Source organism: Triturus cristatus, chromosome 4_2 (assembly GCF_964204655.1).
Source record: "Triturus cristatus chromosome 4_2, aTriCri1.1, whole genome shotgun sequence".
Taxonomy (NCBI): domain Eukaryota; kingdom Metazoa; phylum Chordata; class Amphibia; order Caudata; family Salamandridae; genus Triturus; species Triturus cristatus.
In genome coordinates this window covers 513317836-513334855 of record NC_140586.1, presented here as the reverse complement: position 1 = coordinate 513334855, position 17020 = coordinate 513317836, and the positions used below count along the sequence as shown (strand labels likewise).

At 39.8% G+C, this 17020-nt stretch overlaps 1 protein-coding gene across 1 annotated transcript in view; it reads right to left on the bottom strand.

Moving 5' to 3' along the window:
- LOC146834645 (calcium-activated chloride channel regulator 1-like) overlaps window positions 1-17020 on the bottom strand; it is a 537414-nt gene that overhangs the window by 244531 nt on the left and 275863 nt on the right. The window contains exon 4 of the mRNA XM_085602116.1: window positions 15028-15133. Within this exon, the coding sequence (XP_085458242.1) occupies window positions 15028-15133 (106 nt within the window). The remainder of the gene's footprint in view (window positions 1-15027; window positions 15134-17020) is intronic.

The window sequence follows — 17020 nt, the reverse complement described above, 5'->3', positions numbered from 1 at the left end:
CCACACCCTTTTGTATTTTTATTACATTGTTAGACCTCAGGGTTTTGTACTGTTGTTGATCTTAGTATTGGGGAATAAACCCTGTGTGGTCTCTAAACTTCCCTAGGATCCACTGGCTTCGAACCGTTTTTTGTTATTGATAATTTTTATTCACCTTACCCATCATGAGTGCATTATGTGACCACGTATATCTACACTTGCTGTTATATAATCCTGTTGATTTGTGATGTTCTCTTGCTCGCCTTATTATTCAAAGTCTAATATTTGAGCCTCCCTGGGTAGTTGTTGTTTCTTCTTATCAGTTGGCTGTGATGCGTTTGCTCCATTTAATTATTGGTTCTTTTGCTACAGTTTTTCATTTTCTCCTTCATGTAATGTCAGCCATTTTTACCTGAGATTTTTGTTCCTTTTATAAGGGCATATGTGTTCAAAATGTTTTAATTCCGAATCTTAACAAATATGTTAATCCTTGAATAGGCTCTCCTCTGTTCATTCATAATTCAGCTCCAAACGTATTTGATCAATATATTATTCACCTTTAGTGGTCTCCAAGGTGATTGCTGTTTCTATTGTATGCATGCTATTTTTTTTTACAGGTCTTGTGACATTTTCATAAGTGAATACTCTGCAACCTTCCTGTGACTTCCCTCTATTTGTCCTATTAGGAGGCTGCACAGACCTAACTCCTCATCTATTTCTCCATCTCACCGACCTCTCAAAAATTCTACGACTTGTTCAAAGCTTGCCAAAATGGAATCTCTATCATCCTCTTCGGCAAAATCTAGTTTCTCCCCACGTTCACAGTCATCAATACCTACATCGGCCAATACAACTAAGGCTACAGCTAAACGGCTCAAGAGTGACTCTCCTCCTCCAGTAAAATCATCCACACCTACTTCTATAGACCTTCTTCTGGAAGAAATAAGATCTCTAAAACCTTTTATCGAAGAAACAAACTCTAAGCTTCAATTTTTGTCTGATAGATGGTCTCAACTGGATGAGCGATTAGTGATGGTAGAGCAGCAAGTTTCTTATGTTCAGGCAACTGATTCCAAAGTTCATACCCTTCAATCACAAGTCTCTTATCTACCGAAGCATGTTGAAGATTTGAATAATAGGAATCGTAGAAACAACCTTAGAATTTATGGTCTACCAGAGAATACAGAAGGTACTGACCCTATAGCCTTCTTTGTTTCCTTTCTGCCTAAAGTGTTGGGTTTACCTGCAGATCTACCTCTTAATATTCAACGTGCTCACAGATTGGGACGTCAACATGTTGCTACCGCTGCTTCCACTCCTTCTCGTCCAAGAGGTGTTATTTTATACTTTTTGGAATATACAGCCTCTAAAAAAGCTTCATGCGTGTCATGGCTGGGTCACACGCTGTTCTTCTCACAGGATTACGCTAAAAGTACTGCTGATCGATGCAGAGATTTTTTGAAGATGAGATCAGAGCTACGTGATCTTGGTGCTGAATATGGTCTCTTTCATCCTGACTTTTCAAGGTCACTTACAGAAACAAGACCACTACTTATGAAGATCCTGTCAAGCTTAAGAGTTTTCTTAACATCTGTAAAAATGAGACTATGGACACTACTAATGCTTCTTCTTCGCAATATGGATGATTATTTCCTTGTCTATTTAAATAATATTGTTATGCCCATAACCTCTTGCATTGATAGATAGGTTGTACTTTCTCTTGATTTCAGAATGCTCTAACCTTTTTTGAATTGCTGTTTCTTCGACTTTAATATTATTCGTAGGCTGTTATCTTCAATCTTTAACAGTTTTTCTTTTCCTTACAGGTGCCTCCATTCATGAGCTCTCGATGTGCTGCCCTTCCATGTGGTTTTACCCTTCCCTCCTTCCCATTTTTGGAATTTTATAGGTATGTGTGTTCCATTTTTTGCTCTTATATTCTTCTTATTCTTACCCTTTTTCTCTCTCCTTTACTGTTTGTCTTTTTTCTCACCTTATTTTTCTACTCTTTTGTCTTTCTGTGGTCCTACCCACTACTTTTTATTCTCTTCCTTTTCCTCATTTTTATTATTCATCTTCCCTGTGACCTCTTTATATATTGAATCTTTTTCTTTCCTTTTTATTATTCTCCTTATCTGTTTCTTATTTTTTGATTTGAAAAGTAATTATTCGCTAAAATATATTAATTGTTATTCAACTGTTAATATACTCTGTGTTATTAGCACACGACTAAGGTTACTGTTTGAGAAATGCATTGTTTTATCTGGTCTTATCTTATTTATCTTCTTAATGATTTTTTAGATGACATTGAATATTGTTACGTGGAATGTCCGGGGTTTACATTCCTCTATTAAAAGACAACGTGTTCTTTCACATCTTTCTAAACTGAATGTTGATATAGGCATAATTCAAGAAACTCATCTCAATGAATCTGAATCCCTGAAATTGAAGAGAGACTGGGTTGGAGAGGTTTTCTTTCCCCCGGGTGATGGCAAACGCAATGGCGTTGCTACCCTCAGTCACAAGTCTCTTCAGGCTAAACTTATCTCTCAAGAGACTGATCATATAGGTCGTTGGCTTCTTACAGAACTAGTGGGAAAGAAGACCACCCTTACGTTAATTAATGTTTATGCACCGACTATTTCTGATTATTTTTTTGGTCCCACCTTTCAGAGAAATTAATACAACTCCCTCATGATAATTTGATTTTAGCTGCCGATTGTAATATGACTGTTGATCCTTTCATTGATCTCAATTCCACTTCCTCTTTTACCCCCTCTAAAGCACATAAAGCTTTTTTACACTCCTTTCAACATAGACACCTAGTGGATGCCTTGAGATTATGCAATCCTTTCTTGAGAGAGTACACCTTCTTTTCTCCAGTACACCATTCACAGTCACATATTGATCATATTTTTGTTTCTCATGCCCTATCTCAGTCTTTAATTTCTTCTGATATCGGTTTCATTTTAATTTCGGATCATGCTCCAGTTTCTGTTTCTCTTGACATTCTTCATAAATCTATGCCCCTCAGACGATGGGGCTTTAATAATTCGTTACTACTTGATCCTGCCTTTACTTCTTCTTTCACTTCTTTCTGCAATGAATATTTCTCTTTTAATGAATCTTATACTCTTCCATTTTTTACTATTTGGGACGCTTTTAAGGCAGCCGCTCTTGACTTTATTATTAATTTTGTTTCTAAAAAACAACATATAGCCCGAAAATCCGCCACAGAACCTTTTGCTAAAATAAAATTCCTTGTACATAACTATTACACATCTAAATCAAAGGCTTCTTTAGATGCTTTAGTAGCTGCCAAACTCAGATTTAATAAAGTATCTACTGACAACGCCTCCCTTTATTTATTAAAATCAAGTGCGAAATTTTATGGTGGTAATAATAAGTCGGGTAAACTTTTGGTAAACTATCTCAAAGTAAAGAAAAACAAATTCAATATTGACTCAATACTAGATGCTCAACAGGCACCTAGATTTAAAGATTCTGAGATTTTGCAGGAATTTCATACGTTTTATAATTCTATCTACTCCTGAAACATATCCCACTGATCAATCCGTTTCCGATTATTTTTCTTCTATTATTAATACCTCAGACAGTGATACTGATTTTCAACCGTTAGAAATGGATATTTCACTGAAAGAACTTCATAATGCTCTAAATACCCTTAAAAAGGACAAAGCTTCAGGCCCCGATGGATTCATCGTTGAGTTTTTTTCTCATTTTTCCCAATTTCTCCTTCCTAAACTACATAAACTTTTAACTTTTTTTTCACAGTCTGGCTCTGCTTCAGGTTCCTTTTTGGAAGCTCTCATTTGTCTTATCCCTAAAGACAATAAAGATCCTCGTCTCTGCAAAAACTACAGACCAATCTACTTGGTTAACATTGATTATAAAATGTTCTCTAAATCACTGGCTTTACGTCTAGAATCTTTTCTTCCAGATCTTTTAGGTAAAGAACAATCGGGCTTTGTGAAGGGTCACTTTCTTACGGATAATACTCATTTGTTTTTTTATATTCTTTCAAAATCTTCTCATCTATCTGACTCTTTAGCAGCTATTGCTTTAGATGCAGAGAAAGCATTTGACAGAGTCTACTGACCATTTATTTTTTCATCCCTCAAATGGTTTGGCTTTGGTCCTAAAATCATCTCGCTGACATCTCTTTTATATTCAAATCCAAAAGCTGCTATTTTTGTTAATGGCCTCACCTCCTTGAACTTTACCTTAGGCAGAGGTGTTCGTCAAGGTTGTCCGTTATTCCCTTTTCTTTTTAACTTAGCTTTAAAACCCTTTTTATGTAGACTTCGTCAAAATACGGACTTTCAAGGTTTAATTTCTCGTGATTCGCATATTAAATTAGCAGCTTATGCTGATGACACTTTAGTGTTTGTCTCAAATCTCTCTTCTTCATTACCTGCTTTTCTATCTGAAATACAATCTTATTCCTCAGTGCCTGGTTACAAATTAAATAATGATAATTGCAAATTTTACCCCTAACTAAATATACCTTTAAAGACGATTTTAAATCAACCAATTTCTCTTGGAACAAAGATCATATAAAATACCTAGGAACTTATTTTTCCCCTTCGATTCATTCTTCAGTCTCCATTAATTTAGATAATTGTTGTTCAAAAATGTATTCTCTAATTGATAAATGCCATCCCTTGTATCTATCTTGGTGGGGGAGGTTAGATATCATCAAAATGATGCTATCCCCAATTATCTTATTTACTATCTCTAATATTCCTATCACTATACCTCAAAAATATATTTTTTAAATTAATTCTCTGCTATCTTCCTTTCTTTGGGGTAGGAAAAAAGCTTGAATGTCATTAGCAAAACTTTGGCGTCATAAAACAGAAGGTGGGGTTAATTTCTCTGATTTTCCTTCGAACCACAAAGCCTTTATTCTTCGACAATCTTCTCACTGGCTTCATAACCCCTCAGCAGTCTCTCCTCTTTGGGTATTACTTGAACAATCCTTTGTTGCTCCCTTCTCCTTTTCAGAATTTCTTTCTTTTTCCAAGAAACCTCAACAATTAGTTCCACCCATTATCAAACTCACACATAAATTATTAGACCGCTTCTCATTAAAGGGTTCTTCTGAAATCAACTCACTTCTTAATTCCTCAATTTGGCATAATCATCGTATATTGATCAATAATAGATCCATATATTGGAAATCTCGGAGACAAAAAGGTCTCCTCTGGGTTCATCAGCTCTTTCAGAAAGACACGATTTTATCTTTCTCCCAAGTTAAACGGTTGTTTAACTTTCCTGCCTCTTTTTCTAATAAATATACTCTCCTACAACATACTTTAAACACAGCAATTCAGAACTGTATCCCTCCCTAGGGTCAGATGATAGATCCTTCCATTGAGGCTTTTACGTTTTTAAATTCAGGTCCCAAAGCCTCCGTAATTTATAAATACCTACATACACCATCCTCTCATAGAGAAAAAACTAAAACAGAATTAGATTGGGAACGTGACCTTCAGGTCGATTGGCCTATATCACTTTGGAATCACATTTGGCTCAAATTAAGGAAAACATCCAGAGCAGCTAATACCACGCAAACACTCTTTTTTATATATAATAGATTGTTTCTCTCCCCCTCTCTTTTACATAAGTTCAATGCTGAACTCCCTGATGTTTGTTGGTCATGCTCCTCCAATAGTGATGACTTACATCACTTACTTTTTTTATGCCCTTTTGTTCAGGATTTCTGTCAGAAGGTGTGGAATCAAATTACCCAAATATTTATTTTGACAGTTCCTTTTTCATTTACTAATTTTTTCTTAGGCTCCCTATCTGCAGATTGGTCGAGCTGTTCTTTACCTTTACAGGTTTTGGATTTGCTCCTGGGGGTAGTCTTTTAACAAATTACCAAACATTGGAAAAACCTAGCTGAATTATCCTTTCAGGCCTGGTGGTATGCTGTGTGTCATAATCACAGGTTAGATACTGCTTATGTATTCCCAATTTCCTTAACTCCCAAACGCTTGTTTATGTGGTCTCCAGTTACTGATTTTATAGATCGTCATGCTAAGCTTTTTTCTGCACCTCAAATTTCGAACCAAGAAGTGTTGAAATCCCCATGACATTCTCATTTGTTCTTCTCTTCATTATTGTTCTCAGTATTGTCTTCATTGTATTTTATGCATTGTTCTATTGCCTGACCAGATTTTTAGTACATTGGTATTTACCTTGTTATATTGATGTATGATCTTTCATCTATGTATTTTTAGTGAACAGAACATAATGTGTAATGTTATCTGTTACCTAGTATTGTCTTTCAGTGTCTGAACTGCTCTTACGATTGCCAATTTTTATTTACACCCTGACCTAGAAGCAAAAAAGACACATCGTATTATTGGAATATTTCACACAGTACACAGTGTCACTTTAATATACACAAAATGGGAAGTCCCCAGGCGCCTACCTAGAATTTTATTTGGGACTGTAACCCAAGGTATCATACATTATCATATCTTTTTATCCTACTTGAATTAAAGAATAGCATTAAAATAAAAGAAACTTGCAGAATCGTTTTTAACACACCAGACTTTGCATGTTTTGGCTTTTTTCCAGGCCCTTTTCTCCAATACATTTTGGCAGGTTTGACCTCCCGGAATTTATCAGGGGAAAATTGGCAGTAATAATTACCTTAAAACTCGGAATTCCGATCCCAGTGCAAACACACGTTTGCACACTCACAATGAGGGCCATAGTCTTCATTACACTGAGCCCTATTCTTCCTCATCCAGTCCTTTTCTCTGAGTAGTAAGCTATCCACTCTAAAGGTTGGCTACTTAAATGTCCTTTTTTAACTCTTCTGAAGAGAGGTAGCATAAGAAGGTTAGTCTCCCATAAAACATCCTGTAATATCAAGAAGGATAGGGCCTTGCCCAAAAAGCTCATGGATGGATGCAGTGGCGGCTCACAGAGGGTGTACTGCGGGCTGTGGGGCGGGGTGAGGGAGGGGCAGGGTGGGGTGTAGTGGAGTCAGACATACGACGGCAAGGAGTAAAGTAAGTAAATAAATAAATACAACTATTCACCTTGCGCTCGCTGCTTCACCAACTCGGCGATGCATCGAGCGCGAGGTGAATAGTTCTATTTATTTATTTACTTGCTTTACTGCTTGCCGTCGTATGTCTGACTCCACTACCCCCTAACCCCGACCATCCGCCGCCCCACCACCCCGCAGCACTCCCTCTGCGAGCCACCACTGAATGGAGGTAGGGCTTGCAAGACTGGGACGAGGAATGAATAGGACTCACTGTATTAAAGATTACCAGTAAGTAATTGAGACATTACCATTTCATTCATTCTTTCTTGTCTCAGGACTTATTAGTGAGGAGATTCCAGTAAGGGCACACATAACATTGAGTAATGCATCACACAAGAAATTCTAATATAGATATCAACTTAACAGAGTTACAACACTCAGAACAGCTTAATCAAAACCAGCTCCCTTAGTGAGAATCTGAAGCATTTAGCAGCTTACAAATATCCCAGAAGAAGCCTGGGTGGCTGCATGACAAACTGCAATAATGGAGATTCCCCAAGCTTCAACATTTGGGGAAAGTATCCCTGTTACCGAATTGAGGCAGGAAGCAGAACCAATAACTGTATAAAAGACATGAAAATAGTGGAATGTGGCCATCTATTAAGAGTTTTAACAGAAGGTGTATGGCCTTTCTGATTCTAGTGGAATGTAGTCATCAATTAAGTGTTTTAACAGAAGGTGTATGGTCTTTCTGATCATACTCAATATTGACAAAAAGAAAATCAGACCCCCACAAGGCAGCAGTACAATTTTAAATCTAAACTGGTCTTTCTACAACCAAGGTATACATACACTTTCTTATCCGAGGAAAGTGAAGGAAAAGAAAATGGGACAATAATTTATTGATGGACAAGAACTCTGAAAGAAAATCAAGGTAGAAGGTCAAACCGTTGGGAGCAAAATGAAGAAAAGTAGCAGAACACTTAAGAGTTTGCTAATTCTAGGGGCAGAGACAGTAGCCACTATAAAATGTACTGTGTGCAAGAGAAACTTCTGACCTTCCTCTTCTAAAGGTTTGTATGGGGATGTTGAAGAACGTAAATGATCAAGGGATAATCCCAAATTGAAATTTCAAAAGGTCTCCCCTGTCACAGACAAATGTTAGCTGACATCTGGGCCGGGCCGTCCTTTGTGTCTAAGTGCCTCCCCTGAGATCCTGGAGCGCTGTGTAACCAAAGAGGAAGGAGCAGAACCCCTCTGTAAAGATCCAGAACTTGTATTATAAGGTTTACCTATGAAAGTTTGACAGCTAGTAGCTGTCACTTCGAGGGGAAGGTACTTAGGAGATGAACACTGTCATGCTGAATTGGAAAATTGTGGATTAAAAGGAATCAGCAGTTTATGGTCTTCTGCCAACACAGATTTTTGTGTTTGTTAGGAATAATGGCCACTTCAAAAATTTGTATGTAAAAAAAATAGCAGATGCGCCCATTGATATGGATCTGCAGATCCAATATAACATGTCAGATGATGGGATTTACAGGCCGATCTGTAAATCATGCAAGAACAATAGTTTTTTTCCTTCATTTAAGGAACCAGGATCAGAATATCCTGGTATTCCCCACATTCACTCAGTGGTGACTTCGTTCACATCTCACATTCTTTCACAATGCAGGCTTCAGTGCCTGGCATTCAGTAATGGCTGCCACAAAAATCCGATCATGGACTCTCAGAAGATCAGCATATCTACATTGGACCAAGGGAATAAATCTTTTCTTGCCTAATCAGATTCATTTCCATTAAAATTTTTGTCGACAGATAAAATCCAAATTGACAGCCAAAATGTCAAGATAGCTATACATTTTTTAAATCTCACTTGATCCCTTCTTCTTTTGCTTGTTCACAAATAATTTCTGCACGGATATTCACAAGGCCAAAAACAGATTGCGAGTTGGATCAGGCAGCTCCACCTCATTTTACATTTCATGAAAATCACCTCTGCAATACGTGCTGTAGGTGTCACAGACACTTTGTTTTGAGAATTAACATGGGATTTATGTCAGGTGTTTGGGATAGCTAAATATGGTACACCTATGTACTATGGGTCAAATTCTCCATCAAATTGCAAATCTGCACTTACATGTTTACTTTCTTATTTATGAGCAGATGTACACATTTTTTAGAATTTATAAGGTGTCCTAGGGTATGCCTTCCAAACTTGCGACAGTTGCAGGCTTCGAAGAGCACGCCCAGAAAATGAAATGAACTCTCAATTACGTGCACACTAATACAGATCTGCATGTGCTATTGTATGTGTAAATGTGCATATGTGTAAATGAACTTTTTTTCTCTATAGGAAAATATTTTGCTTCTCATTCTTACCTTCGAAGCATTGTCACCAGTTAAACTTTATTTCTACGATAGGAGAGTGTTGTAGAACATTTGTGAATGTCCTTAAACTCAGCTCTTTTGAGGTGATACCAAACTTTCCAGGGCTTCATCACTTTAAAATGCCCATTCCCCACTATCAAGGGAGAATTTATCTATGTGTAATATTACACCATTCCAGGGGTAATAATAGGCTTGTGAAAGCCATTGTACTTGTGCAAATTCGAGTTTTAAGAATTACAAAATGGAGTTTGCACTTGTATGTAAATCTATTCTCACTTGTAAGCTGACAAGAGCATGGTGAAACTTTAGTTTGTAGCACTTTTTTACAACTTAGATTTAAAATCCAACATTGTTCCTATCATCTCTAGCATCTTGCCTATTAACAAATGTAAATGTAGGAACGTTGAGCCAAGAATCCTAATCTCACAAATGACACAACTAACCCATTAAGGCTGTAATAGATTTGCAGTTGCTCGTTAGGGCTAGCCAGCAAACTAGTCTTCATTCATTCTTATAAAGCAGACATAACATGATGGTTTAGTAGGCATGAAATACTATGTGAAATCAGATCCAGATGTTTTAAAAGACAATGGAAAGAATCATGCAACCAAAATTTTAACCACTCTTTCCAAAGATGGTACAGAATATACGCCAAAAGCGAATAAATCACACTACTATAATCACATTTCAGCTTCTATATGCCCTATTAAAGAGCTTTTCTAATTATTATCTGATTTTCATATATTAGCCTGCACCTCAGATGGCATCAGACCCATACAGGAATCTGTCCTCCTTCACAGACCACTTCATAAACAAGCATTGGCATAGCCAATAGGTCTTGCCTTTGGGACCTTATAAGTGTTTAGCCATGCAACAGTTAATGTTGTTGCAGTACGGATATTGTGCTGCATAACTAAATACTTATAAGGTCCCGAAGGCGAGACCTATTGCCTATGTCAATGCTTGTTCCCCTTGAAATGAAGCACTAACAGCGACACTGTTTCTGAATTGTATGGAAAGGTCTTTACCTCAGTAGGGCATATTGTGATCTGAATCATGGCTAGGTTAGGCATAGACAATTCCCACGGCTCCGTATGTTTTTTTCCCATGTTTTGTTATTTTAATGCAAGTGCCTGCAAGCAGGACCAAATAAATAAGTAAAAACAACCCTGGGGCAGAGGTAGTCAAACACAAAGTTTCAATACAACCAGTTTTCTGTGCATTCCGTCTTTATGTAGCTAATGTAAAATTACATTTCTCCATATAGATTTGTGGCAGACAAAAAACGACAAAAACTTTCACGAGCAGGCTGTTTTTGTCCTTTGCAATGTCTTCTGCTTTACTTATTCCAGCTAGCATTATCATGTCTTTAAGGAACAGGAGTCTTTAAAAAACAGTCCAGCCTAGGATGCTTGACAGGCGGCTCCAAGGATTTCATTGGCCTTCTACTGAGATCACCCCCGCTGCTCGCCTTGCTGAACGGATACCTGCTATTGATTACCTATCACCTCGACATCACAACTACTCTTAGGGTTACATTTTTTTGTTTTGCATATTTTATTGATCCCAAGTGGTAAATGAGCATCAAGCGTGCAAGGGGAGGATGAATTGTTTACTTGCATAAAAATAACCTTTCAATAAGAGAAGATGCATGACTCACACTTTTGGTGCTGTTCTGCTGCCCGAAGCAGATGGCATTCAGCTGCTATTGATCCGCTCCCCGCAGTGGCGGAGCGGCGCGTGGCTCGTCGTTTCAAGTGGATCTTTTCTTTTGGGGCGGGGGCGCCGGGCCCCATAGACAGGATGTTGACTCAAACCCCTGCCTCCCGGAGGAGGGGACAGCCTGCCACAGGGAATCTTGTCTGTGACCGCAGAAAAACTTCTAACTGCGGAAGGGGGTTGGTTGTGTTTCTGATGTCCTGCGGTCTAGTCATTGTCAAGGAGATGTTTGTTAAAGCAAGTTATGCGTGACCTTGGGTGGCTCTGTGAAAGCTGTACAGCCCAGTTGTGGCATGGCTCTTGATGCTTTAGACACGCAGTCTTGTGCGGGGGGGTGGTTCTCGCGCTCGATTGTATTGTGTTTGTTTAGTGTTGGTGAAGAGGGCAGAGGCACGTCTTTAGCAGCAGCCTGTTCTGTCTTAACCTGCATTGTCCAGTTGTGCATTCCGTTCTTATGTAGCTAATGTAAAATTCCATTTCTCCATATAGAACTGTTGCAGACAAAAAAACGACAAAAACTTTCGCGAGCAGGCTGTTTTTGTCCTTTGCAATTTCTTCTGCTTTACTTATTCCAGCTAGCATTATCATGTCTTTAAGGAACAGGAGTCTTTAAAAAACAGTCCAGCCTAGGATGCTTGACGGGCGGCTCCAAGGATTTCATTGGCCTTCTACTGAGATCACCCCCGCTGCTCGCCTTTCTGAACGGACACCTGCTATTGATTACCTATCACCTCGGCATCACAACTACTCTTAGGGTTACATTTTTTTGTTTTGCATATTTTATTGATCCCAAGTGGTAAATGAGCATCAAGCGTGCAAGGGGACGATGAATTGTTTACTTGCATAAAAATAACCTTTCAATAAGAGAAGATGCATGGCTCCCAAAGCAGATGGCATTCAGCTGCTATTGATCCGCTCCCCGCAGTGGCGGAGCGGCGCATGGCTCGTCGTTTCAAGCGGATCTTTTCTTTTGGGGCGGGGGCGCCGGGCCCCATAGACAGGATGCTGACTCAAACCCCTGCCTCCCGTAGGAGGGGACAGCCTGCCACAGGGAATCTTGACTGTGACCGCAGAAAAACTTCTAAATGCTGAAGGGGGTTGGTTGTGTTTCTGATGTCCTGCGGTCTAGTCATTGTCAAGGAGATGTTTGTTAAAGCAAGTTATGCGTGACCTTGGGTGGCTCTGTGATAGCTGTACAGCCCAGTTGTGGCATGGCTCTTGATGCTTTAGACACGCAGCCTTGTGCGGGGGGGTGGTTCTCGCGCTAGATTGTATTGTGTTTGTTTAGTGTTGGTGAAGAGGGCAGAGGCACGTCTTTAGCAGCCGCCTGTTCTGTCTTAACCTGCATTGTCCAGTTGACACGTTACTTTTATATGGATTGAAGATAAAGTCTCTGAAAACAATGACCAGCAAGGGTCTGACAAGTTGAAGCAGAAGGACTGACTGACTGCAGCATCTCCCCTGCTGTCTCCCAGGCGATGCCGCTGTGAGCGTAATACACATATGCAAAACTGACAAAGATAAAACAAGCAAAGGGGTCGGGAGTGGCGACGGCGGCAAGCACGCGAGTGGTGCGTGCGCACTAAAAGTTTAAGAAACATTGGTCGCGGGGAATGCAAAGATGGGGGCTGCAGTGAGAGAGAGAGGCGGAGGCACGCGCGCGCGCCGGCAAACACACAAGTGGTGCGCGCGCAGCAGCGCCCAAAGTGAAAGTAATTGCATGTTGACGCGAGCGTGAACGCAAGCATTAGGCCAGCAAATGCCGGTGGGAAGCACTTTTAAATCAGCGCCCAAAGTGAAAGTAATTGCACGTTCACACGAGCGTGAACGCAAGCATTAGACCAGCAAATGCCGGTGGGAGGCCTTTTTAAATCCCACTTACAAAAGTCGACCAACAGCACATGCGCTGCTGTAGGCTCGACCTAATAAGGAGATAATCTTGAAGCCCACAATCTCTGAAAAGCACCTAACTGCAAACATCACTAAATCAGTGTACCTCTACAACACAGCCTTTAATGTGCTTCTTCTGCTTGCTGAATGCTAAAGGAAACCAGTATACTACTCAAAACTATATACATAGTAGGATCTCCGGCAGAACCTTGCCCTCCAAACATATATAAAACCAATCTCCAATAAGCATCTTCTGTCACAGCAGCCAGAGCGATCATCAATTCCACCTATCTACCAGCGCCAAGAAACTTTAGCAAATACCCATACATAACTAGGTAGATGAATATATAAGTATAAAAATAAATTTGGAAACATCTGACATTAAACCCATTCAAAAGAAATAGGGACCTGATTAATCTGACCTGGTAAATGACACACCAATACCCAACAGGCAGTTTCTAGGTAGACTGTTCTCATAAATAGCCAGCTTCATTGAACAAAACAAACTGCTGTCAGATTGACAGAAGCATTCGTTACTGGGACGGAGTACCAAACTAGCGTTAACCTACATCTGCCAGGACTTCAAGTACACTGTTTCAGCACTATTCGTACTTGAACTATCATCAGTATTGAACACAAACTACTTGTCCAAATACTAAATGATACAGTATGCGAGAACACTGTGCTTAAATGGATAAAATCCTACCCCAGTGGCAGAACTCAAATCTTCCCATTTACACACTTGTACTCGTAGCTGCTCTACTCTTTAATGTATGACTTTCTCGACTTCCTTACCCATGCAGGGCCTTCAAGCTTGGCTGTACAGCTGAGCCAGTGATAAGCAAATCATTTCAATCAACTCACCAGACCTTAAAACCCCTACCTCTGTGAATGCTTCTTGGAAAGACACCCTTGAATTCTACAGAACCCTCTGAAACTTAACTCATCCAAAACTGAAATACTCACTAGAACAACATGGCAGAATTTTGACCCAATATCCACTTGGCCCCCAAACTAGGAAGGCCACCAGCCACATTGAAGGCGGTTCAGAACCTCAGTGTGATCATGGTCTCCAACCTCTAATTCCAAATCTAAGTTAATAAAGGAATAGTTAGTTGCATTCTATCCAACGGGAATGCTAAACAAATCTTCCCTATCTAATGCTTATCACATCAGATTCATGCATCAAAAGGCCTAATGTTGAACATTGTGAACATAAACTGGCCTTCACATCAGATTCCTAAAAACCCTATTAGGAAACTATAAGAAACTGAGAACAGTGCCACCAGACAAATTTTAAACCTGAGCATATTAAACCACATTACCCTGGCCCTCAAACCTCTATGCTGGTCACCTGTTACAAGAGGAATCTATTTCACCATTCTCTGCACTACACACTGGGAAATCTATGGGACAGGACCTTGTTTTCCAGTCAAATCACAAATTGTACAGTTAAGAGAGAAATTTCAGATCCAAATGGCTACATTTCTGATAACTGCATTGTTAACTATTTTGTAAATGAAAATCACGTGGGAGAGCATCAATAGTGGTTTTGGTGGGGTAAGGTATGGAACATTACCGAATGTAAACACTGACATCTACACTGAAAACCAAAATGGGATCAATTGAAGAGAAATGGACTCCGTTACTTAGTTTGTTAAGAATAGCAAAAGTATGAAGTCTTGTGTGAACTTGAAAGTTTTGCTTGAGACAGCTAGGCTGTATCTTCCTCATCTGAACATTTGTTTTGGCCACTTCTTGAATGTACGTCTTTACTATTATCACGATTAGGGTATGCTGCATTCCATTATATGCCATCCCATGCACTCCCTGCCATGATGAAAAGCACATTAAAATATTGTATTTAACTTATTGTGCGCTATCTCACTTGTTACTAAGATTGAAAAATAAAGTTGTTCTAAAAGATAGAGGAGGACTGTACGAGGTGACTTTAGTGAAATTGTTTTCTTCCTAATTGTATTTTTGCACACTCCAGTTGGAGGACAGAATGTTACCTTGTGGCTTCTACTTGTTTTCCAGATGTGTAGAATGGTCTGTCGTTATTATATTCATCGAAAACACCCCATCGAAGATGAGCCCATTCATGGACAAATACTCTCCCTGTGGAAGAAAAGAATGAATATCTATAACTAAACTCATGTCAGTGTGCATTCAACAATGCACATGATTAAGAAGGTAACAGAGTACCAATGCTTTCTGAAGGGCATGGTATATCTCAGTGACAAAGAGTGAGTTAGTGTCATATCTTTATATAGTTTATACTGGGGAATAACTAAGGGCATGATTTGGACTCTGGCGGGTGGGTTGCTTGCTCTGTCACAAATATGACTGATATTACAAGTATTACAAGTGCCATGGTATAAAATGCCCTTATGATAGGGAGGACAGAATATCCAGCATCTTTGTGATGGACTATCCCAATAGCCAAGCTCTAATTCAGGTCCTCTGTCTTTGAATGGGGAGAGTAGCATGTTCGACCTCCCCACTACACACTGAAAACCCTCTCCATCGATCTTTGAAATACGTCCACATTTCTCTACAGATGTGCGTTTCATTCAACTCTAGATAACAAAAGCGCAGTAAGGTCCCTGGCAGGGACTGCTTACCATGCTTTGACATGAGAAGAGGAAGCAGGGATCTTGGTGAGACAAATCAAGATTGTGCGGTTATATATTTTTTTCAAAAAATTGTTGCACTTGATACACCTGCCCACTGAGAATGAAGAGCTAAGTAGACTTTTAAATATATTGCTATTAAAAAAAATCCCCTCACAAAATATAATCCTCTGTAGATGCTGCTTATTCATGGTCCCCCATCTACTCAAACATTCTTCCATACATAGAAAAGTTAAAATGTTCTCCTCCGCATTCATCCCTCATTCTTCATGTTGCAGGGGTATCACCCTCGTATAGCTACCAAATGGATCTATAAATTACCACATCACAATTTCTACACATATTTAAGGCCCTCATCATTCTGATATGTTACCCGAAAACCTACTTGTAGTTCCTTGTTTTGCATCAATAAAACTATGTGCAGCGCATTGATGCTGCAGATGCTAAAAGTTTGCACAACAAGCAAATAAATACATTTCCAAGATTTACTGCATATGAGTTAAAAGTGAATGCTAATTTATTCTATAGGGAACATAATGTGCTTGATGCAGAGGAAAATTCACCTACCTCATTCACAGTTATTAGGAGGTCCACTGCTACAGTGGGTAGCAGATAACCCTGCCTAGCATTCGCAATGAGGGTTTAAGAAGGGAATACAGCAGACGAATTCCACAGTTGTGTTTGGTAGAGTGCCAGGGGTCTTTAAATATCTACTTCACACAGGAACCGGGTAGGTAGGAGAAGGTTTAAAAATGTTTCTCTGATTTGCAAGGGGAATTCTCTGTGCAAACCTGGGACTATCCATACAGAGAATGCAACTGGCAGGTTGAGGTGGAAGAGAGATCACGGTCTTGATGTGACACCCAACAAATAACCTTGGCTCTCCTTTGGTAGTTTAGCCTGAACAGTAATATGATCCAAAGAGAAACATGTTCTGTGGAACAAAAGTCTAAAGAATAATACAGTCAAAGAAACAAACATATAGTGGGTTCTTATGAGTCTGGCGGTCAATGGACCGCCAGACTCCCAGGAGCGTGGCGGTCCCCCTACCACCCTAATACAAACAGGGCAGTCAGACCTCCCTGGGACCACTGCAACCGTCAGGGATCAAAGACCCATGTTGGGAGCGCAGCGGTCTTGAGGCTGCAATATGCTTGGTGGGGCTGCTGAGGCCCCAACAAGCATAATATGAGTTTCCTCACCACCACACTTTTCATGGCGGTGCGACCGGCATGGAAATTGTGGCAGTTCGGAAACATGCACACTGGGGGGCACTACATGTTCCCCCTGTGTGCATGCACCCCAGAACCTACACAGCACGGGCTGCAGCATGCCATGCTGTGCAGGTAATGCCCTTTATGTTCCCATTGTG